Source organism: Ischnura elegans, chromosome 13, assembly GCF_921293095.1.
Source record: "Ischnura elegans chromosome 13, ioIscEleg1.1, whole genome shotgun sequence".
In the NCBI taxonomy this organism is placed as follows: domain Eukaryota; kingdom Metazoa; phylum Arthropoda; class Insecta; order Odonata; family Coenagrionidae; genus Ischnura; species Ischnura elegans.
This window is the reverse complement of record NC_060258.1, coordinates 4,578,278-4,601,640: the sequence shown is the minus strand read 5'-3', so window position 1 is coordinate 4,601,640 and position 23,363 is coordinate 4,578,278. Positions and strand designations below refer to the sequence as shown.

The 23,363-nt window shown below is 38.3% G+C and overlaps 1 protein-coding gene across 3 annotated transcripts in view; it reads left to right on the top strand.

Moving 5' to 3' along the window:
• The window catches only part of LOC124170222, a 29,945-nt gene extending 18,824 nt beyond the window's left edge, over positions 1–11,121 (top strand). For 2 of the 3 annotated variants that reach the window (XM_046548927.1, XM_046548926.1), the window contains exon 3: positions 6,716–8,764. In XM_046548927.1, coding sequence (XP_046404883.1) covers positions 6,860–8,233 — 1,374 coding nt within the window. In that variant the 5' untranslated portion in view covers positions 6,716–6,859 and the 3' untranslated portion in view covers positions 8,234–8,764. Of the gene's footprint in view, positions 1–6,715; positions 8,765–8,952 lie in introns of those variants that run through there. The other variant, XM_046548928.1, reaches the window with a different exon arrangement.
• Positions 11,122–23,363: the final 12,242 nt, after the last annotated feature.

The window sequence follows — 23,363 nt, the reverse complement described above, 5'->3', positions numbered from 1 at the left end:
TTTATGGCCTTCGGAATGGTGAACACATCCCTGAACTAGTAGTGGTTCCGTTGAATGGGCCTTAGTTTGGCTGTAATTAATTAATTTTCATGCGGTACTTTTCACAAGCCGCGTATAGTTTCATGATATCGCCCCTTCATCAGGAGGGTCAGGTGGGGTAGTGGTTAGCATTTATGGCTACCACCCGGGGGACCAGGGTTCAAGGCTCCGTGATGGCTTTATATTTTCTTGTCTCCATTGCGATCGCACGGCGTCAACTTTTTCATTAATTTTAATTGTGACAAGCATAGACATGAGACTATTTTTTTATCACCATAATGACGTTTAGGTATTTAAGCAGTGTCATTTCAAACACGGAGATACGACGACTACACTAGCAAGGGTTGGTGTGCGCCAAATTGTTAATTTCTTCATTGCTTATACGGATCAACTTCCACATTAAAAATGGAAACCACTCTTGCAAGAGCACATGGCATTATAGGCTCGCGGCGACCAACAACATGCATACAGACATAATTAATAAGAAAACAAAACGAATATAAAATGCCATATCTCTCGAACACTTGTAATTCACTTTACTCCAAAGGGAGTTTACTTACACAGTACCTATGTGCTAAAAGAACCATTCCGAAATATAATTTCCATTAATAAATAGGATGAAATAAAAGTTTATGACCCTGGACCAGACGTGGTGGCGTATAAAATACGTCAATCTTCGAAAGCCAAGGATTTCAACATCGTATGTACATTCTGGGCTAGAATGGTCTCGTGTATCCCTACAATATACTTTGACTGTCTATATTGCGAGTTTTCAAAGTTCGAGGTATTGTAGCTAATTTTTTTTAGATCAGCAAGAGGAACCCGTCACACGTGGCGTATAAATTACGCCGGGCGACCGGCCGTACACCACCTCTGTACCTTTATATCTGTATCACCTACAAATGTACAAGATTTTTCTAATTTCTACAAATAAAGATTAATTTTAACAAAAATCGAGTATTATCATATATGCACATAACATGGGAAAAGTACGCCATTCGCCCGGTTGTGAATAAATAACAGTCGCGCCCGCTAGAGGGTTAAAAGCAACAATTACATCAAATGTGTCTTGTGCTCACCACTTCCCAAAATCTTCCGTAGCCCTTCCAATATAATAACAAGATATGCACCAACAAATGTCATTTCTTCCAAAAAAAAGCCACTGCTTTAGCCCCCCGTTAATCTTTCGTTATGTTTTTGAGTAGAAAGTGTAGTCGTCGTATCTCCGTGTTTGAAATGACACTGCTTAAATACCTAAACGACATTATGGTGATAAAAAATAGTCTCATGTCTATGCTTGTCGCAATTAAAATTAATGAAAAAGTTGACGCCGTGTGATCACAATAGAGACAAGAAAATATAAAGCCATCACGGAGCCTTGAACCCTGGTCCCCCGGGTGGTAGCCATAAACGCTAACCACTACCCCACCTGACCCTCCTGATGAAAGGACAATATCATGAAACTATACGCGGCTTGTGAAAAGTACCGCATGAAAATTAATTAATTACAGCCAAACTAAGGCCCATTCAACGGAACCACTACTAGTTCAGGGATGTGTTCACCATTCCGAAGGCCATAAAAAATACGGCATTGAAAAAGGCGGAGCAACTTTCGTGGTCTACCCTTGTCAGTCGTTGCCGCTCATGGAAATGAACAAAGCAGTCACTGCATTGCATTCAAAGCATTCTATTCTTATTCTACTGGTTCAGTTATTAGTAGCACACCGTCTCCGCTTGGGCTTGGATTTTCTTTGTTGGTTGTGCCCGTCGATCCTAACAGGGGCACTGGGAAAAAGATAGGCCGCTGTCAGTTGAATGCCAATGATACCAAATGTCAATGATCTTTGAAACATGAATCCATTACAAATCAATTTCTTTATCCATTCCAGTCGCACTTCTGGTAAATTGAGCACGTCCTTGATATTTTAGGGGATCCTTGTATCCAGCTGTGATTAAACTACTGGCCATCGGAACTCAAGCTGAGTTATGTTTTTTCAGGATTTCCGCACCAGCATCCATTCGTTGGGCATCATTGCCTCTAGAATCCAAGTAAAAATGAGCCACAACCTTTTTGTCGCCCTCTTTCCCAATTCCTTTTTCATAGGCTTCCACATTCCTGAGTTTTACGAAGTAGCTATCTGAGCTCTTGATGCACCACACTTTCTAGCCAAACGTAATTGGCCTCCCCTGCATGAATTTCGAACAGCCATGTCTTCCAAAAGAGAACATTAACGACTCATTGAAACTCGAGGGCTGCTTTTCTCTGAAATATCCGCCGAATCTTTCTTTTGCCATGCCCCTAAAAGGGCGCATTTTCCAAATCTTATCTGACTTATCCATATCGGTGTAATCACCGCAATGAATAAGCCTACGAAGTTGTAGAACGAAGTTATGTTACGTCTCATTGTGTAATAAACAAGATTATTTCTGGCGTTCAGTGCTGCCTCAAAATAGTGCCTTTTACTGGGAGCCGTTTTATGCCAACTTATAAAAAGAATTTCTACAAATATTTTCAGTACCTCATGTGTTATATTTGGGTCATAACAGTTGCAGAATTTTACACACCTATTCAACTCTAACACTTAGTGCGTAAGGACATTTTCATCAAAGAACACTTCAAATAATCTGGTTGGGGATGCTTCGTGAAACAGTGAGTTGGTAATCAGAATTACGAGAAATTCTTTCGTACTTAACGACCTCTTCATCATCAAAAACGCGTCCTTCCTCCCTATTTTTATACCTTTTGGGTGCTTTACGGCTCAGCTTCATTACACTTTTGAAAATTCTCAGACATTTCTTGAGATAAACTCAGCTGATTGTCCACCTTTTCGAACACCAACTTCAAATTCGAGCGAAATTGGCGTCCACTCGTTATTCAATTTTCCTCAGTCAGAAAGACTATTCATCCTCTCTTTGCAGCAGCACACCCTACATTATGGCTGCTATTATGGATAAGCGTTGCAAAAAATAGCATACGCTATTCTGCGGGTCATTATAGCAACGACCCCGTATTATGAATGAAGCGTAGTAATAATTTTGTTCGGAATAGCAGCATGCTATTTCTTGCGCGAGCTATTTGGAAGCTCCGCCTCTTCCCGTATGAAAAACTTTCTGAACAGTTTGCGTAACCAATGAGGGAGAAGATATTTTATATATTTTTCTGTATTTTACGGAATATTGACTTGAAATTATAAATAATTGCTTTATTTACATTTAAAAATTATATTAAACCTTGGAAATATATAATACGCTTTGAAAATCTCATTTAAGAAATCAGCTGTTTGTTGTGGTTGTGATAATTTCCCAATGGCTTCAGACAGGTGGGTTAGGTCATAATTTCGTTGTTATAATGATGATTTATCAGACATAAATATTCAATGATTTACCTATATCCGATCGGTCCTTTACCGTGAGATATATGCTATGCGAAATAATCATTGAAAGCTAAATATGTTTGATTTTCTTCGTAAATGTGTTAGGCTTCGAAGTCTGTTTGTTGCATATCAGAATTAATATGTATCAACTTTTATTGTATTGCTCGTGACGATATCGTTTTACTGTATGAACTAGAAGCTTTCGTTTCTAATGTTATCTATATATTATATGACTCCCTAATTTCAGTGTTCATTCTCTGTTTAGGAAATGAAGTAGGTGGCAACGTCACAGCTGTGCTTTCATGTATTATGATGGAATAGTATCGATATTTCAGCTGCATATTTGGAAAAAGCAGAGGGAGGTGATGGTGAATTTGAGGATGGATGGAACAGCTGTGAAAAAGTGAATCTAGCAATAGTGAATCGTGTGGAAAGTGCTGTTGTGTCAGTTATCATTGTTTTCGTATCAGCTGATTTTATTATGTGCTCACTGAAATTTTTGATAGACCCTGAACTGTGCCGATAAACTGAAACTTAATTGTGTGAATAACATACTTGTCTATAGAGGAAACAATTTGTATTCAATTCCACATGATATATATTGCATTAATGATGTAGTGCATGGATATTCCATTAAACGTTTGTGGTGAATCATATTTGTTCGGAAACTTTATTGGTGTTCGGAGAAATCCTTTGTTTTCAAGCAAGTAATTCAAGTCGACTGCCCGTGTTTATAATTTAGTAAATTTTTAGTTTTAATTGTAGAAGGCAGCGAATAGTGGGGAAAACAATTTCGACTCGTTGCATGTATTTGTATATACTGTCCAATTGAGGAAATGAACGGCTGATCAAAGTATATGGTATTATTATGGTAATATATGGTTTTCATTGAAAGCTATAACTATTAATATATTTGGCGAGTTAGTGTGTTAACACAAGCTTGAAATTTTTCAAGAATCGACCTGATAGCCTACATTGAGGATATTTTTAGTAGCAAGTCAAGTGATGAAATAAAATTATGAATTGTAAATATGAATAAAACACGTATAATTTGGGCTAATGGTAGTAATTCTTTGCATTAATTGTTATTGTTTTCGTACTGTCGATGAAGCAAGCTTGTGCTTCATATATTAAGCTCGAATGTTAATTCCTAACCAAATCACTTAACTAGTTAAATATTCATCACTTATGCTACTATTATTTAATTAAAATAAAGCTGATATCATTTTATTTTTGGCTATTATTCCATTTTTCAATGCTTGATTAGGTTACTTTAACCTCAGAAAAACAATTCGACATCGCAATGCGCACGTTTTCTGGTTGCAATACCGAATTGCTCGGCATCGAAGACCGCGTAATATTATAGCAAGCCTACCGGTTGCAATTCGCCGTTCATAATAGTAAATAGCAACGGGCCTATGCTATTCTGAGAATTACGTCTTCCGGTGTAGTAAAAACACGAATTGCAACCGTTCGTAATACCAAATAGCATAGGCGTTGCAATACGCTATATTAAAGCAACATCGGTTGCAATAACGAAGAATAGCATGATGCTATTCCATCCATAATAGCAGCCTATAAGCAGTATGTGTAAGTTATTTCGATTTTACTAGCACATGAAATTGTGCAAAGTATCTTGAGATATGTTAGACAAAAATTAGGATTAGCCTGCTCTTGTCAAAGTGATGCCTGTCACGTGGTCGTCTCTTGCTGCCAGCCGTGATTGAATTTTCCCCTTAGCAAAAGCCCCCTTATTCCTCATCATACCCCCTACCTAATTGAGTACACGGATACTCTTCCTATTTACGTTTTTCTAAATAGGATTCAGGTATTCAATCATGCCTCCCACTCCTTGAGCCCTCGTGAGGGTACGAGATTCTGAAAAAATTTGGACAATTTAGGGGCTTATGTACTTGGATGACGTCCTTATAATAAAAAATTAACTTATGTACACATTTTATTTGCGTTATAATATTTACATAACGCAAAAGTTTTAATATAAATGATGAAAAATAAATAACTGTAAAATAAAGAACTGTTAGAAAACGAAAACAACAGAAATATTCATATTTACGCTTTCCGCCAAGGCACGGTAGTGCAAGCGCCTAGTGGTACCATATGGTACCACTAAAATGTTTTGCATCATAACTTCCCAAATATTAGGCTCACATAAAGACACTATACTTAATATGAAATGTACATGTTATAACAATAATAATTACATAAAAACATCTTCGTATTGTGATTACATAATACGCAAGTAAGGAAAATCGAAATGCTTGCACTAAAAATTCAGTTTTTCTCGGATAGCTGAAAATCCTCAATTTTCAAACGGCTGTAAGTACTAATTTAAGTATACCGGGACTAGCCACGGTGATAACTTTTACGGAAGTCACCCGCAATGCACAATTGTGCGAAAAATCCACAGAGAAAAAATCATTCGCCTTGACCGAGGGATCCGGGTTCGAATCCCGGTCAAGGCGAATGATTTTTTCTCTGTGGATTTTTCGCACGGCTGTAAGTACGTTAAATTCAGCTTTAAAAAAGCAAATGTTTCGGGGAAATGTAAATCAAAACATTGTCATTATGATTAAGCTCTCAATAACCAACATTCATTAAAATAAGTGACACAAAAGTTACGTTTAGCATTGCGCTACCGGCTGGTACCATATGGTACCGCTAGGCGTTAACGGGTTAAGTACTTACTTCTGAACATTAATTCTATTTAACTAAAAGATGGTAGCACTTTTCCATAATATTTCAATGCGCTGTAATTGACGACGTTTTGCTTCACAGAGCCATAATCTGGTACTGGTCTTGTACATGAAATATTGTGGAAAATTGTTACCTTTAATTTAAATATGTTGAACTTCCTTCAAATAGCATCTACATCTTTTGAATTTCCTCTATTGTTCGTATTTTTTCCGTTTTTATCTTTATCGGCGGCCTATTTGCCAATGTTTTCATGTCACCTCATATATTTTCGTGTATATCTTCGCTATTTTATTTATAACCTCACTTGTTTCATTTTTTAGGTTTTTTTAAGGTTAGTATACGATCAGTACTCCCGCTTGGTTGCTGGTAGAAAACTCTCCCCAACTTGATTTAGGGTAGCTATATCTATTTTTGTCTCCAGCGAAATTGCTAATTTCTTGAAGAAATTATGGTTGTGAGTGATTTCATTAAAAAAAATGCCACTCTTATGAGTCTTACGAGTCACATTTATGCTAATTATTATGTTCCCACACTGCTATGGCCAATTTTTATGCTAATAATTTCACATTCATTCTGTTTCTTTGCAGTCAATATTTCATCCTTGAGTAGCAACACTGAGACAGCCTTTTTATTCTCACTGAACATCGCCACCTCGCCTGGTTCCCATTGACACCTCCCCGTCTGCTAAATCTGACACCCACCCAATTAAATTATTTCCTTTTTTTGAAATAATGACAGGCAACATTTGTGCTAGAGGCTCAGAGCTATTTGTTGAGGAGAGGCTTTTAAATGGATTGTTTATTGGTTCATTGCTCCAGCATAAAGAGCTACTGGACATGCTGGAAGATGTAGATGTTTGTTATCCACGGCAAAGAACACTCTTGCATGTTGGGGTGGGACTCGGTAAGGCTGATTGGGTGCAGGAGTTATTGGCGAGAGGGGCCGACACAGAGATTACAGATGACCGTCAACAGAATGCATTGTCATCAGCTGAGGAGATGGTGCGGCAGTTCCCTGATGATGTAGAACGCTCAAAAGTGCTGAATTTGGTGGCGTTGGTTCACAGGAGAGACCAAGTTATTTTGCGTCGTCTGGGAGCATCTTCGAGTAGAAGCACTGATCATGTAACACCCGTGGCTGGCCCAGAATGTGATGTTGCATCTCTCAAGTCCTCTGTGGACTCATTGAGGCGAGAGATGAAATCTCTTGTGCGACAGCTGAGCTCATCTTTGGAAGAACTGAAGGCACAGGTGTGTGGCCGAGACACACTGTTGCATTGTCTGGAAGAGGCCGTGACGTCAACAGCAGAGAATGTGACATCAATCAATTTTGGACTCAGTGGGGAGGCATCTTTAAGTCAACCTACATCCGATCCGGCCAGAGCAAGGCAGGAGTGTGTGGATGCCATGATGCGAAAGACTAGGATAGTGCATGGAAATGGAGTTGATGGAATGCGTATATTGTATGAGAGACTGTATGATGGAGATGAAATCACTGCGTGTATTATTAAATATTTGTGTGGGAATGATCGGGTGAAAGTCATGGTTGACTTTGAATCTGAGAGAATTGGAAGGATGAAGGGGAAGGTTGTGTATTTGGATGGGATTCAGTGGGATGGGAGTCAATGGTGTTCCTTTTGTGATTTTGAGAGTGAGACTGTGTATTTGGGTGCAATGGATTGTTCTGGTGTTAGGGAGAAATTTGTATGTTCTAGGTTAGCTTGGGCCCTCTCACAATTATCCCTGAAATTAGTTTTTGATAATGAGGGGAGGCCGTATAGCAAGGGAGATGTGGAACGCGAGAGTGACTGGATGAGGGCTCTAGAGGAGTTGGAGGAGAGGAAGAAGAGGGGAGAGGGATTTCATTTGAGTATCAATTTTGCATTGAATCAGATGTTGCAGTTGGCAAGGATTAATTACCTCGCTGCTGCTGTCCCTCTTATTATTACTGAATGTGGATCCACAGAAGAAAGAGCTATTCTGCAGCATGATTACCATATCCTTTCTCTGTATTCTGACAGTGTGGTTGGAACACTTTTAGCCAGTGCAAAGGTGGGTTTATATCTATTACTTACGCTTTTTTCTTTACATTATGGTCTTCATTAAAACATTGAAATCATTATTTGAAGCTGTATTAGCAAATAAATCGATAATTAATACAAATAAATATAAACAAAGGTTTGAATAATTGAAAAGGTTAGTCCATAATTTTATTTTCCAAGATTTCCCAAAAGTGGGCCACTCATTGGAAATAAGTTTGACATGAAGGGGTGAAATGAAACTTCCGGTACATTGAATTCTCAATCCTTAGATGTCCCTCCCAAGTGTTCTATGAGTATTTTGATGTAATGGTGGAGAGGTGTTGTAATTTTAACATATGTATTTAATATCAATGAAGTTCAGTTGAAAATTCTACCTGTCCAATTTCAGAGTTGCAGATTTCTATTGAAAAGCTAACGTGTTTTTTTAGCTGTAATATGCTTACAGTTGCCATAAGTTTAAGATGGTGAATATTCAAAACCATATAACTCTAATCTTTTGAAGTTTAAAGTTAATATAATGCAAGGAAGTTGAAGATTGTCTATATGCATGTCCATGATATATCAATCTAGTAATGCACAAGTAAATTCCAAACAGTAGTGAAAGTCTTCCAATATTTTTTACTTAAAAAATAAAATATGGTTATAATTATATCCATTGCATTTTTTTAAATAGGGGTAATATTTTATCTCATTATGAACATTCACCTTATGATAAAATTGAATTTTGGTTGTAATTGCATACTTTTTTCATGTAGGCCTCCATTAATTTATATTTTTTTTCAGAGATGAATTTGGCCTCGCATACTTGGAGATTGTGATGGAGCCGGTTGTTGAGAGGAAAATTCTGTTTAAATTCATTCATTTTCATAGAGCTTCACATGTTTTTGTTGGGTTAACTTAAACACTACTGTTTCGTGCAATCATTACAATGTTTACACTCAGTCATTTTCGTTGATTTCATGTTAGGTACATGGCACTTTTTTATTAGGTTTATAAACACATTGTGAGTTGCATGTTGATATAATTTTTGGAAACATAATTTAATGAGTCTTTTCTTAGTTATGCTGCAGGGATATTTGTATTTTTGATAATATTTCTATTTACATCCCATGTACCCTATAAGTATATGGAAGCAACATACCATTTTGGCTTAGCAATGTAATCTCACAATTTATTAAGCTGAAATCCATCGTGCACACAAATCTATTTGGAACATATGCTGCTCTCTTCTTATTGTTGGAATTATATTTTGCAGGATTCACTTATGTTTTTTTAACCCTTTAGTGAACATTGGTTTGTTTTGGTTCATTGCTCTGGCCTTGTTTGACCCGTGCACTTGAAAGACATTTCCCTAGATTTTGCAACGGTAATGATGTGGTCATAATATTTTGCAGTGCAGTATATTTGTCAAGTAGTACTTATTTCAAAGATATGGTGTATAATTCAAATTTGATGTAGAATTTAATTTTACAACCTTAAGTCATACTTAAACAGAGGTGTAGATGAGATTTTTGTTTCAATTTTTTTGGGTAATGTTGGAAGACAATTAAGAAATGTCATAATTAAGTAATGTAAAATAGTTCTTAGATTAATTTTCCTATACGTTTGTGGCCTTAGTTCATTTTTATGCTATTTGGTTCTAAAGTTTTCCACGGTGCTAGAGAAGATCATTGCCTTCATTCATGCACACATACATTTTCAGCATTCACATATCTTTTGTATAGTATTCAGTTGGCTGGAAAAAGTAGGCATTTGCTTATTTATAAGCAACAGTAAATGTCTCCTAATTCTCACGATTGCAGGCTTGGTTTTCAAGGAGTAAAGTGAATATAATGGTTAAACACTTAACCCGTTCTCTGCATATGAAATGTAGCTTTTTCTGTTTTATGCCTTTTTGATGCAGTCATTCTTTGGGATTAATTATAATTGTGGGGCCTATTGTTTAAAATGAATATTTGTTCATCAGTTCTCTCACTAGATACTAGATTTGAGTTATTTATTATTTTTTAGGATTTTCGTTTTTTCTGATTTTTTTTAATTTTTGGCATTAGTATTTCTTAGTCATTCCTTTCTGTAATTTTGTGTGAAACAATATCAATCTTCACTCTGCAGCCTGGGGGTAATAGAAATGTGGTGCCATTTATGTATATTTGTTTCCTAAAGAACATATATATTTGTTGGTAGTATGTGCTTATGGACATTTACTTTGTGCTCATAATAATTGATTTTTGTAATATTTTTCTGGATTGATAATAATTATACCTTTGGTACACCATGTCAGTTGTTACAGCCAGATAAACCATCAAGAGTTTGTAACTTTTTTCAATTATATATGAGTAGAATATAATCATTTCATTATCTCATCTGAAATATATTATTTAAATCTTATTTGAGATATATTACTGTAGTCTTATTATATCTGGATTGTTAAAAAATATTTTATTATCATGTCTGATGGCACACATTTTACATGGTAATTGATTTATGATTATTGCTTGTAATTGATAATCTAGGATAATTAATGCATATCAATGAGAAAAAATATGCATCTCTGAATAATTCCCTTTTGTATCTGTTGGCTTATCCCTGAAGAGGAACGGCAAGATATCCTCACTTAAGGTATTGCCTGTTCTTATTTATTTTGCATTATTTTTCTTCACATTTATTTTTCTTTTTAAAAATGTTTGATACTATAAGGAACTATGTATTTATTTGTTCCAATAATGAATTCAATTATCATGCAGGTGTAAATGTATGCATTTTTTTGTAATTAAATTATTTTCTTTCGTGGTACCGTACTATATTCTGTTACAATGCAATTTAAGGCACAATTTGTGGAAAAGAATTTCATTGAATATGATCTGATTACACAAGGAATTTTTTAATTTGTGCAGCAAACTGTTGTTAAACTTTATCCAATATTGCATATCATCATGCTCCATTTAGATTGAATAAATTTGGTATGGCTAAAAGTGTCAGTGATTTCTTTTGGTTTGAAATGAGTATCCCATGTAGCACATCAAATTCTATTATGATTTTTTTCTAACGAAATGCAGGTGGTCTTCCTGATGTTCTTTTCCTATTTGCCATGATGCTTTTTAGTGCTGTGCTCCTCAGTCGACTCCATCCTTAAAATTTGTATTCTAATCGCTAATCAAAGCTAGTAACTACTCTATTTTTCAATTTTGTATTCATAAGATATAAATCCATTTTAACCCTTTCACTGCTGTGGACGTACCTAGTACGTCCGCACGGCAGACTGCTGTGGACATACTTCTTCTTCCTCCCTGCCATGCGGTCAGCACTTTCGCCGAAGCACTTCGAAGGGTCGCTAATCCGCGACCCTATACTGGACCAGCTCACCCACGCAGGACCGTCTCCTCGACCCTACGAGCAGGCAGCCTACCTCCCGAAAAGTGACCTCTCCGACTGCAAGTTGAAAATCAATCACTCAATCCGATCATCGAAGAATGATTGTTTTCATTGCACTCCTTCCGATCAAGCGGTCAAGTACGTCTTTGAACCGTGTTTCTGCGATGAAAAATAACGATTTTGTTAACTTTGCTAAAATGGTCATTTTTCCGGTTGTCTACAGCCACGTTTCTAGACAAGTTACAAAAATCGTTATTTTTCATCGTAGAAACACGGTTCAAAGACATGCTTGATTCCTTGATTGGCAGGAGTGCGATGAAAACAATAATTTTTCGATGATTGGATTGATTGATAGAATTTCAAAATGAAGTCAGAGCGGTCGCTTTTCGGGAGGTAGGCCCCCCGCTGGTAGGGTCGATGAGACGGTCCAGCGTGGGTGAGCTGGTCAAGGATAGGGTCGTGGATTAGCGACCCCTCGGAGAGTGTACCACGCCCATCCTGGAACTGCTCCATGGGCCCATGAAATGCATTTTAACATTTTCGCCGCATGTGAGGAGAAGGTTTTCGGAGATTGAACAGCAGCGAAAGGGTTAAATGAATATATTCGGAAATCAGAATGGCAAAATCAAATCCCAGCATCCACTTCTTCGCCTTGGGAAGCAGCTGAGGCATAGGGATGCATAATCCACAAATGATATATCATTAACCTCTCATTACTGCCATATGTACCCAGTGGGCCACCTCTTAGTTCAATTTGCCACCGTTAAGCGTACTCAATACGCGTCCTGAACTTCTGTATCTATGAATTTATCTCTTTCGAGTAAAGTATTTTAACTTAAAACTAGGGATGGTCGGATCGGATACCTCGGATCCAAATATCCGCGGATACTGACCTTCATCGGATCCAAAGACGCGGATGACATCGGATCTGGATCCGAAATTTTGAATAATAGCTTCAGTGCCCGTAAGGGTGGATATAGATTCTATTCACGATTATATCTTCGAATGCGCTGTCGCATTCGATTTTTGTCCTACACATGAACCGTTTTGTTTGAAAGCTCTCGCAGAGGTTCCGTTGGAGAATTTCAGTCATGGAAAATAAAAAAGGCAAAATACGACTGGCACATAGTGTGACTCTTCCCAAGAGGTTGAGCAATCATCGGGGTATCTCAGCGACAGGAATTTGAAAATGCATTTTAATCCGAAAATATGAAATCCGAAAGATCCAGCTCCGAAAATCAAGGACCAGATTCGAATCCGATAAAAATCCTGGATCCGTCCATCCCTAAAAAACTGATTACTTCGTTTATTTTCAAGGAATGTTTTTTTCTTTCTAATAAAATCTCATCATTATTTTTATGTGTTCAGGTTTTTTGAAAAATTTTGATGAAATTCTGTTTTAAGCCGGTGAAATTACCAAGTTGGTCTTCAAAATCACTGCCTGAATCTTCTGAACGTCAAAAAGGGTCAGCTTCTTGAGTTTGAGGTACAATATCTTCCTTAGATGTTCAAAGCCTTATCTGTCTTTTCCACGCTTCATAACCTAGAGCCAGCCCCACGTGAGTTTGGTCCACATCATTAGTTCACTCAAAGGGGCCATGAGCTTCGCTCAGCATCATTTTTCTTCTATCTTGGTCAGCAATCAACAAAGATGAACAATCTAAACAATCACCATATACCAGGACTCCTTCGACGTATTTTCTTGCCTGTTGAAGGGTTCCAATAATATGCATTTCAGTAGGAAAGAGCGGTGCACCTTGAACCTACGTGTACCTAGAAATTACGATGTTCTCAGCAATATGCTGTTGGTAAAAGAGATCATCTGAGCAGCACAACATAACCTCGCCGCAAGAGGTGTCTGATAGTTATGTTTGTCTGACAAGTAACACTAGTTATTTTTTTAAATTAAAGGACGAATTACATCCTCAAAAAGTATTTATGCTTCACGATTAATGTATTCTATTACAATGGTTCCCAGTAAGCAGTGAAACATAAATTATGTCTTAATGCCACTCTTTTTGGTTATGAGAGCATGTGTTTAATTGGATCTTCAGTATATAAATTGTTGTCAATCAGTTTTTGCAGAAAGGTGCAACGGTGCACCTCGGTCGGAGATTTAGTCTGCACGGGGTACGCTCAGAATTCCTTCCTGAAGACTCCCATAAACTCCCACAGTAGCACTCACAATTTCACTCCAACTACTTTTTCTGGCCTAAAATCAATTTACTCATCAAAGAAATCATCCACACAGCACTCGTAAAAATTTACAAATCTCTTATAAATTTTCTGCATTGGAGTTCGTTGTGGAAATGATCGTTATATATTTTGAACAAAATCTCTTACTAAGCTCTAAGTTCGTTCAAAATCCCTTTTCGTGGGTCCACGTTTTTCCCTTGTATCTCCTGTATTTTTTCCAGCAGTACTCTCCATGAGAAAATCAACACCTAAAATCTCATGTTCGCAAAGGCTACACAACAGCCTACACGCGAGGAAAATTTCATTTTTAATTCAAGGGAAAACTCGACCGATTTAGTATCTCTCCTCATCTCAAAACTATTTCTAAAAACGGAAATAAATGACGCCAAAGTGCCAAATGAATAATTGTTGTTTCTGTGGTCGTTAGGAATTATTGAGTACCGGAACCACAAGATTTTTAGTTATCCAAACTCATGAACTTCCTTGCGAGATCACTACAAATCACAAAAAAGTATAACCAATAGAGTACTTGTCAATAATTGGTGGGCATCGACGAAAAGCGTGTAACTGAAGAGATCCGAACAGTTTCGACCGAAATTTTTAAGAGTTAAAAAAGAGAATTAATCCATAGGGACCTCGGTCTTCCCCAGTATAACTTGGAGGGATATGGTTGGACCACATAGTAAGAAATGTGAGATATTTGAATTTTGTGCGGATTTACATTCTAGCGTCGGACCTGCAATCAAAAACCCATCCAAGTGGAAGTACATGGAGGGTAAAAACCACATCTGTTAACACAAAAATGACCTGAGGTGGTCAATTAACCGTTCACGATTTTATTTCGCGCACCATTTTGTTATTTTCCGACCGATAACGCTGAGATTTTTGACTTGTGAAATTTCGGAACACAAAACCTGAAAATGAAGTATTTTGAGTGGAAAAAATTCAAGTCCAGATTAATGGCGGCTTTTACCTAGAATGACCGTGAGCGGTCAATTGGTCGTTTTTGTATTTAATACCGTAATTAGCTGTCTTTGCCGATCCTTGGTGTCAGTTTCATCAAATATCATAGCGTGCACTTTAACACACACGAGTGGTACTCAAGTTTGATTCTCATTTCCTTACGTATGATTTTACAGTTTATGTGAAGGAGAGACACAAGCAATACCATAGTATGCGTCGTCGTAAAGAGTCACCACTAACCAAGCCTAATAGGCTTACTATGGGTAGTGATAAATAATCATTTAGCTGAAATTCCTCGTTGCGTTCGTGCCGCCTGTCACATAAACGATTATGGATACTTCCAACCACCTCCCCGTCAACTTGTTCGCTTCCACTCCGCCTTGCTTCCCCGAAATCGCTGCTTCTTCTGATGGTTTACTGAAATATTCCTCCGTTCTGCACGTTCCATAGATATTGTCAACAACGCTCTAAATGAACGTGTTTGAATATATTTCTGGATCGACCGGTTCCCCCTATGCCACTCTCATTGTCCCTTTGCGCTTGGTCTCCAGAATACAGCTTACTGAGAGGTTTCAGTTTAGTCACAGACTCAGAGGAACGATAAAATGAAATGCATAACGCCATATTCCGAAGGATTCTTTTCTACCTCCTCGAGATTCAAATACGCGTCTCAATCTACAACTTAGGTCACATTATCTAAGCGCTGCCTCTTTCACTGTCTCGTAGTCTACCATGGCGTTCTTGATTCGATGAAGTTTCGAGTTTTTACCGCATTTTTTATCAGTGCGACGACAGGGCGTGTTTAGAAGCGTCGATATGGGCATTTTGCATCTCCTTTGTACCACTTAATATGACCCAAAAAATCCGACGTTTTCTTATTTGCATGGGCAAAAGTTAATGCTAATCGATGTTCCAGGGACTTTGTTTCATTTTAAAACTGACGAATGTTTCCAAAATAAATGTTTGAACGCCGTGAACGTAATCAGGATATTTGAAAACGTGCTAAGAGAGCAAAGAAATACATACCTTGAGTCCAAATGTGTAGCGACTCATTTTAATTCTGCCTTTTTTATTTTCTCTCTGATAAATGTTCCTAACTGAGAAAACTTCAGCAAATAACGTGTTCTGAAATGCTATTTGAGTTTTAAAACACATGACATCATTTTTTAATTATGCAAGTTATTGAAATTCTTATTTTTCAGAATTTGTTTTGATGTAATTGATATTTGTTTGTAAAGTAAACGATAAATCTAACCGTAAAACTATTTAGAACATGAAAAAGTAACCAGGAAAATTCTTTCCTCACTACGTAAATATGAAATGAAAACGAATGAGAGAGCGCAAGAAAAGGGCGAACGGTCAATTGACCGCTGGAGGTCATTCTATGTATGAGGCTTGCCCCGGTCATTCTAGTGTTAACACGTGTGTTTTACTTGCAGTCAAACTGCTTCTAGTGTAGCAATCAAGTAAATTTGGGTGGTTCACCATTGGGAAATAGCAGAATGTCCCGACTGAGGACCACTTCCCACTTCCCTTGGGTGCAGCAGGTGTTCAAGTAACGGGGCTCCTGCCACTTTGGATCGGAAGAAATGAAAGTCAATGGTGGGTTGTCTCAATAGTAGTGCAAGCAGCCTGTCGTCTTTACATCAAAAGATTACCAAAACGCGTTTGAAGTCGTGCATGCATGCGACAAAAGAAAATTTTATCTTCCTCCTCTCCCTGCGTCACAAATGCGCTTACCATCGAGAAACAAAATTATTTTACTCTTACATTTAGTAAGTTTGGATAGTGATAAAATAGAAAATAATACATAAAATGTTAAAGTTGTTTTTGTAGGTGAATGAACGATCTACGGCTCTTGAACAGTTGAAAAAGAACTAATTCCCCAAGGCCGTACTCTTTTTTGGGCAGTGGGGAGTGGGTATTAAGTTTTTCTGAAGTGGGGGTTGGGAAGTGTGTGTGTGTGTGAATGAGACCTTCGCGGAAATTTGTTCCTTAGAGCAAATCTGTATGGTGGGTGTGTGAGCTACGCGATTGTTTGTTTTATAGTGTTTTAGCTTGATTTCCGTGTTTTACTCCCCCCCCCCCCCCCGTCAGATTTTATCTTCGCAGCCCCTCCCCACTTTGCCCACCAATGAGTACGGCCTTAGGGAGTTTGTTCTCCTTCAATTTAACTTCTTACTTTTTTAATCCTTTTGAATGAAATACAGGAAGACACATTTGACCGCGTGACTACACTCCGTTGATGCTCGCGCGTTGACGCTCGTGAGTACGGCGGATACTCGCAGAAATTGCTGTTATTCGGCTACTTGCAAAAACTTGCAGCTGCTTTTTTTAACTTTTGTCTATTTAATATTGTGCTTTCTTGTAACCAAATCGACGCGCAAATCGACGTCACTATTTTATAACTCAACATTTATGCGATTTTTTCCGAAAACATTTAGTCCTCATCACTCACTCCTGCAACAGTCATTAACATCGCTAAAAGGTTGATATCTAGAATTTATGATAGTATATTGCCTTTATGAATATAACACGAAGTTGTTTTTTTCCAAAATAATGGTGGAATAAGGTAAAAAATTAAATATAAAACACGTAATTTTCGAACAAAAAACAGAAAAAGCACGTTTCCGTTAAAATAAAATAAAATAGACGCAAAACAACTAAGTAAACAATTTTTATTCATAAAAAAGTAAATATGAAGTGTGGTGCCCCAGACATTTTACAACATAACTCTCATAGTAAAAAAGGCTTTTAAAAAAGTACAAAAATTCATCTCTTTCTACATTTTTCCGGATCAGCACCTCTATGCGGCGTTCTCTCGCACCATTTGGATTTCCCGTCGTGTTTTGCATTCCTCTCCCTTCTACTCCCTGTTGAGGCCCACCTACCCCGTCGTTACCCTGTGTCAATTCCCGACCCTTCCTATACCACCGACACTCGCTAATCCCTCAATGGGACACCGAAACTCTCTAACTTATTCTTGCTCTCTCCAATTTTTTCCTTTCCATTTTCGTTTGATTTTTGCCTGCCCTTTCTTAACCTCGCCCTCTTTTATGAGATCTCCGCCCTCCCCTATTCATGAATATTAATATTTTGTCCAAACCTGAACACGGATAATATTTCATTGCTTTATTTAACGGTGCCCATTAACTTTCACAATGTGGCTCAGTATCAAGTCTTCCGAGAAAACACCATTGGCGATATTGAATCTCAATTTTGCCTATGTTCTAGTTCCGCTCTGCGAAAGGCTGTAGTTCTTCGTCAAAGGAATCTTTGTTTCGCAAAGTGTTACCATGCTGAATACAAAAACCACTCCAACCTCCATTCGATATTCGAACATATCTCCTATAACAATTTCGTCATAATCCGTGGTGGTCGAGAAATTACTTTCGTGTCGCTATTAACTTGATAGCCCATTCTCTTCGTTTAAGAATATATATTTATAGCGACCAAGGCCCCCTGAAAATTCCCTCCCTCTTCTGCCTGGCTTTCAGACTTCGATTTTTAAAGTACACTAGACCGTTTCAACACTTGTTTACAGCTGTATGTTGTAAAACTGTTTAAGTGATAATGGGAAATCCAAGCAGAAGAGAAGATCGATGGATTCGTGGAGGACGCAGCTCGCCAAGCGTGAAAGAACCCCTCTTATAGGACCATGCCACAAGGTCCCGATTCCGCATGCTGATAGGAGAGAGACTATTAGACTATTCTCTCGGTCCGAGGTGAAGATCGTCTTCTCACAGCCGGAGGCGATGGAGACGGACGGAGAGTTAGGAAGAGGGGAGGGAGTGAAGTAAGGGGGAGAAGAAAGGGAAATAGAACGACCTTGAACGATGGATCTCTCGCCTCTTGCTCGCAACTCCGGGCCCATTTATCGGCTCTTTCAGAATTTAAACAGTCAATACGATTCCCTCCTATGACGTTAGCCCTCTAGTATACTTACTTTATACTTTCATCTCTCTTAATCAAACTCCCAAGACTCCACGAACAGTTCAGCACTCAAGAAACAATTTTCAAAATATTTACGAGTTATTTTCAATTAACATCTATTTAAAGTAGAGGTATTCAAAATAAGAATTATTACAGAAAACAAGGATGATAACTAATGATCCCATAGGAAACATTACCAAACTAAGTACCAGCTGTATAATTTTTCTAAAATCACCCATGTCAGTCGCGCCATCCATCCACCACGAGCGCCCGAGCAAAAGAGAGGGCTTGCATACTCCACGACGTGTCAGGGTGGAGGGGAGGAATTTTGAAAAGGAGTGGAGGGGTAATCGAGCGATGTTTATATCAGCTGCGCATTTGCCCCTGTTGACTAGCAGCTCCGCCAAGCATTAGTCATCCTATCAGGGGTAGGAGGGGGGAACAGCGTGCAGGCCGGAATTTTTTCCTTAGTCTTTTGGGTTGGAGACATCACTCGAATCAGAGGGAAATTCATTGGAAAACATGGAGGGGAGAGAGATAGTGGGCTGAGGTGTTGAGGGGAGAGAGAGTAGAGATAGGACTATGGTAATACTTCTCACTCCAAACTCCATATTGGTGCCTCGGCACCCATTTCCCCATTAATAACCAAGGAGTAGGTATTCCTCCGCAGTAGTCCTATATATGTCTTGCTCTCCACGTATGGCTGGATTCGGGGCTGTTTTCCGGGTGCTGGGTTTCCGGATGCAGTATTTTCGGAGGCCGAATTTTCCTGAGACAAGAGTCTCCGAGCCGTTGAGTCGAAGGGCCTTTGTGCGAAAATCCTCTGCGCGAAAAACCTAAGCGCGAAAATTCCTCAGTTCTGCGGATAAGTTCCGAAGAATTTCGGAGAAATTTCTGGGGGATACCAGAAATTTAGGGGAGGGGTACACAGAAAAAATGCCATACAAATTAAAAAAATTACTACCATTAAAAATAGCAGTTAAAGATAGAAGAATAATTTATTGATCCTTGACAATATAGTAGAGAAAATTTACTTGAACATTAAGACATTAGGTCACAGACCTAATTCAATATTACAGTATTATTTGAACATTATAAGGCAATTCTTCGATTTCAAACATGCAGCTATCATAGTTATGAGAATTATTTATCTTGACGACTAATGAACACTCATTAATTAGACTACTAAGATATGACACTGTACAAAAAATCACAGAAAACCTGAATCTAATGAGAGAAAGTCTCTTCACAATCAATGCAACAATAAGGCTTCTTTCCTATGTACACGCTTGTGTAAGACAAGCTTTCGTTTGGTATTATAAGATTGTTGACATTCACCGCAGGAATAACGTTTCTCCTTCGTGTGAGTCCGAATGTGACGGGCAAGGTTGCTCTTACCAGAGAAAGACTTTTCACATTCACTGCAGGAATAACGTATCTCCTTTGTATGAATCTTCATGTGACGGAGAAGGTTGCTCCTTACAGAGAAAGACTTTTCACATTCGTAACATGAAAAAGGTTTCTCCTTCGTATGAGTCCGAATGTGACAGACAAGGCTATTCTTTTGAGAGAAAGACTTTTCACATTCACCGCAGGAATAAGGTTTCTCCTTCGTATGAATCCTCATGTGACAGACAAGGCTGCTCCTATCAGAGAAAGACTTTTCACATTCACCGCAGGAATACGGTTTTTCCTTCGTATGAATCCTCATGTGACAGACAAGGTTGCTCCTATCAGAGAAAGACTTTTCACACTCATTACATGAAAAAGGTTTCTCCTTCGTATGAGTCCGAATGTGACAGACAAGGCTATTCTTTTGAGAGAAAGACTTTTCACATTCACCGCAGGAATAAGGTTTCTCCTTCGTATGAATCCTCATGTGACAGACAAGGTTGCTCCTATCAGAGAAAAACTTTTCACATTCACCGCAGAAATACGGTTTTTCCTTCGTATGAATCCTCATGTGACAGACAAGGTTGTTCCTATCAGAAAAAGACTTTTCACACTCATTACATGAAAAAGGTTTCTCCTTCGTATGAGTCCGAATGTGATAGACAAGGCTATTCTTATGAGAGAAAGACTTTTCACATTCACCGCAGGAATAAGGTTTCTCCTTCGTATGAATCCTCATGTGACGGACTAAGTCACTCTTTTGAGAGAAAAACTTTTCACATTCACCGCAGTAATTAGGTGTCTTTGTTGTGTGCGAACTATCAGTGCACGATTTCCCATCAACAAAGAAGCTTTTCCTTACTTCCCTAACATTTTTTTTCTCCCTTGTTTCTCCAAAGTTTTCCTTAAGAAGCCCATTTCCTTTTTGTCTCACCCCTTGTCTTTTACATAGAAGCTTATTTAAACTCTCTGAGGAGGTGGGCTTATAAGAACTATTAGATTCTCCTCCAGAAAAAAGAGATTTGAGGGCCAAATGTTTTCCGATTGACATATTTGTAACTATATCCAAACTGCCAGAACCAAAATGAATCTTCAGGTGCTCGGTGAGATCATGTTTGGCATTGAATGCATCTCCACAGTTGAAACAATGATAGTATTTGTCCTTTGTTTTGGCACGGTTCCCAGGATTTTTGACCACACTAGTACTTATCTCTTTTTTTTCTCGCATGACTGCCTTGGGGCCACTCTTTTCACTATCAGTGACGCTGAAAACCTTTGTGGTGTCTGGATTCTCACAACTACTTGTTTCCCCAGCAACAGTCATTGTTGCTCTATTTCCTCTGATTTTAGACACATGCTTCGATTTTGAATGAAGCTGTCCATCATTAGGAATTGAACACGAAGTTATTTTATCCGCTAAATGGGTACCACATACATCAATGTCTTTATCCATCACCTTCCATGCTTTCCTTAAATTTGACGCTCCAATTTTTGGTTCAAGGAGAGCAAAACAAGATGAGGCTCTTTTAGGAGCTGGGAGATCTAGAAAAAAATTCCACATTTTAATTAAGTAAAGTCAGACATGTAATCTATGATTTGTTGGCTAAATTTATAATAGCCATTAGACAGATATCAAAGTAGCCACTTCTACCAATGTTACAGTTAAATGCTACGCCCATAACAAGGGTGTGAGTAATTTTCTTTGTTGGTTTCCAAACGTTTTTTCACAAATTGATTGGCGCTGCTGCTGAGAAAAATTCAGCAAGTTATTACATGCTAACCTCAAATATCTACTGCAAAAAACACCCCAGTGCACCATATTATGCAAAAAAGTAACCATTAAGTCAATTTACAAATGGCATGACATACACAATGTTAAAATGAAACATTAACATTATCATTAATCAAAAATATGTACTTCCCAGCAGGACAAGAGTTAAAATATACAGAATACAAACGGACAGGAACTGCAGGTGCCAGAAGGAAATTTAAGCCCACAAACAAGTGACTGCAAGCTTAAGAAATCATTGAGGGGAAGATAGATGGACAAAAAAGCGGTATATTATACGATTTTACCTTCAAGGATAATACAAATTAAAAAAACGAAATATTTGAGGTGCATAACCAAGGACAACAATTGAAGATAAATTTCTCCGCAGGGCAGTCCCTTCAATTTCTAATGAAACTTAAGTAAACACTGTACCTTGCAATATTGATAAAGTTCTTTCAAATGTAAAGGCCTAGGGTATTATTGATCTCATACCTAGGTTAACACTAAGGCCGTTTTCCAATCCACATAGTATGCACTCATTCCCTCGTTCCCTTTCTCCCTTGAACCCTGCTCCCTTACAAATGCTCTACTGGCGCCATACGGTGTGAACAGAAATAATGCGAACTATTGGCAGTAACGAAATGTGAAGCGCAGGGTCGGGTTAGGACATCTTGTGTTTCATTTAAGAATTAATTTCACCCTACTACTCGGTTTGTTTACGTTTGTAATTAATACTGCTTAGTATTTTGACTTTTCTGGACCGATTGGACGCTCTCTCTTAACATAATAAACAAAAAATTACTGAAAACTCCAGTTCAAGAGTTCCGAGTTTTCCATTGCTGCCATTTTGACGTCCACTTCCTACGAGGGGAAGGTAGTGAGGGAGCGTCCGCGCTCCCTTGCTCACTTACCCTTCGTTCCCTTGCGCCCTCGCCGATTGGATCCACCCTTGCTGTCGTCACATCCGTAAGTTGACGATCGAAAAGTGCACGGAGGGTGAATAATTGCGAATTGGAAAACGGCGTAAGGATGGTCAGTTGGGATGCCTCATATCCAAGTATCCATTGATATCGCTCTTCATTAGATACATCATATCCGAATTTGCAGATGGCATCGGATCTGGATTCAAAGTTTTAAATTATAGCTTCAGTGCATGCACGCCCCATCACAGTAGAGTGGAAAGAGTTCTGATTCTCTTTGAATCTGCCCTCACAGTGCCGCCCCTATCTCTTTCTGCAAGTCTTTGTTTGAAAGCATGGATGAGTCAGGATGTATTGGTTTCCGTCAGAACAGACCAGTTATGCATAATCTTAAAATGACAAAAAGCTTGTCGTGATTGAACAATGCTTCCACCATTTTGATAAAAGGCTTTGCATGCAAACAGGAATTTAATCAGCAAACTGTACAATTCGTAACGCATTCAAACCAAATTACTTCCCAGCTCCATCCTAGGGCGACCTAAAATCGTTTGTTTTCACTGGCAGGGTTGAATTCAGCACAAATTAGGTATGGCCAGCAATCACCCTAAATGCCGGATTCATAAGTTAGTCTGTAGGAATATGTTTTG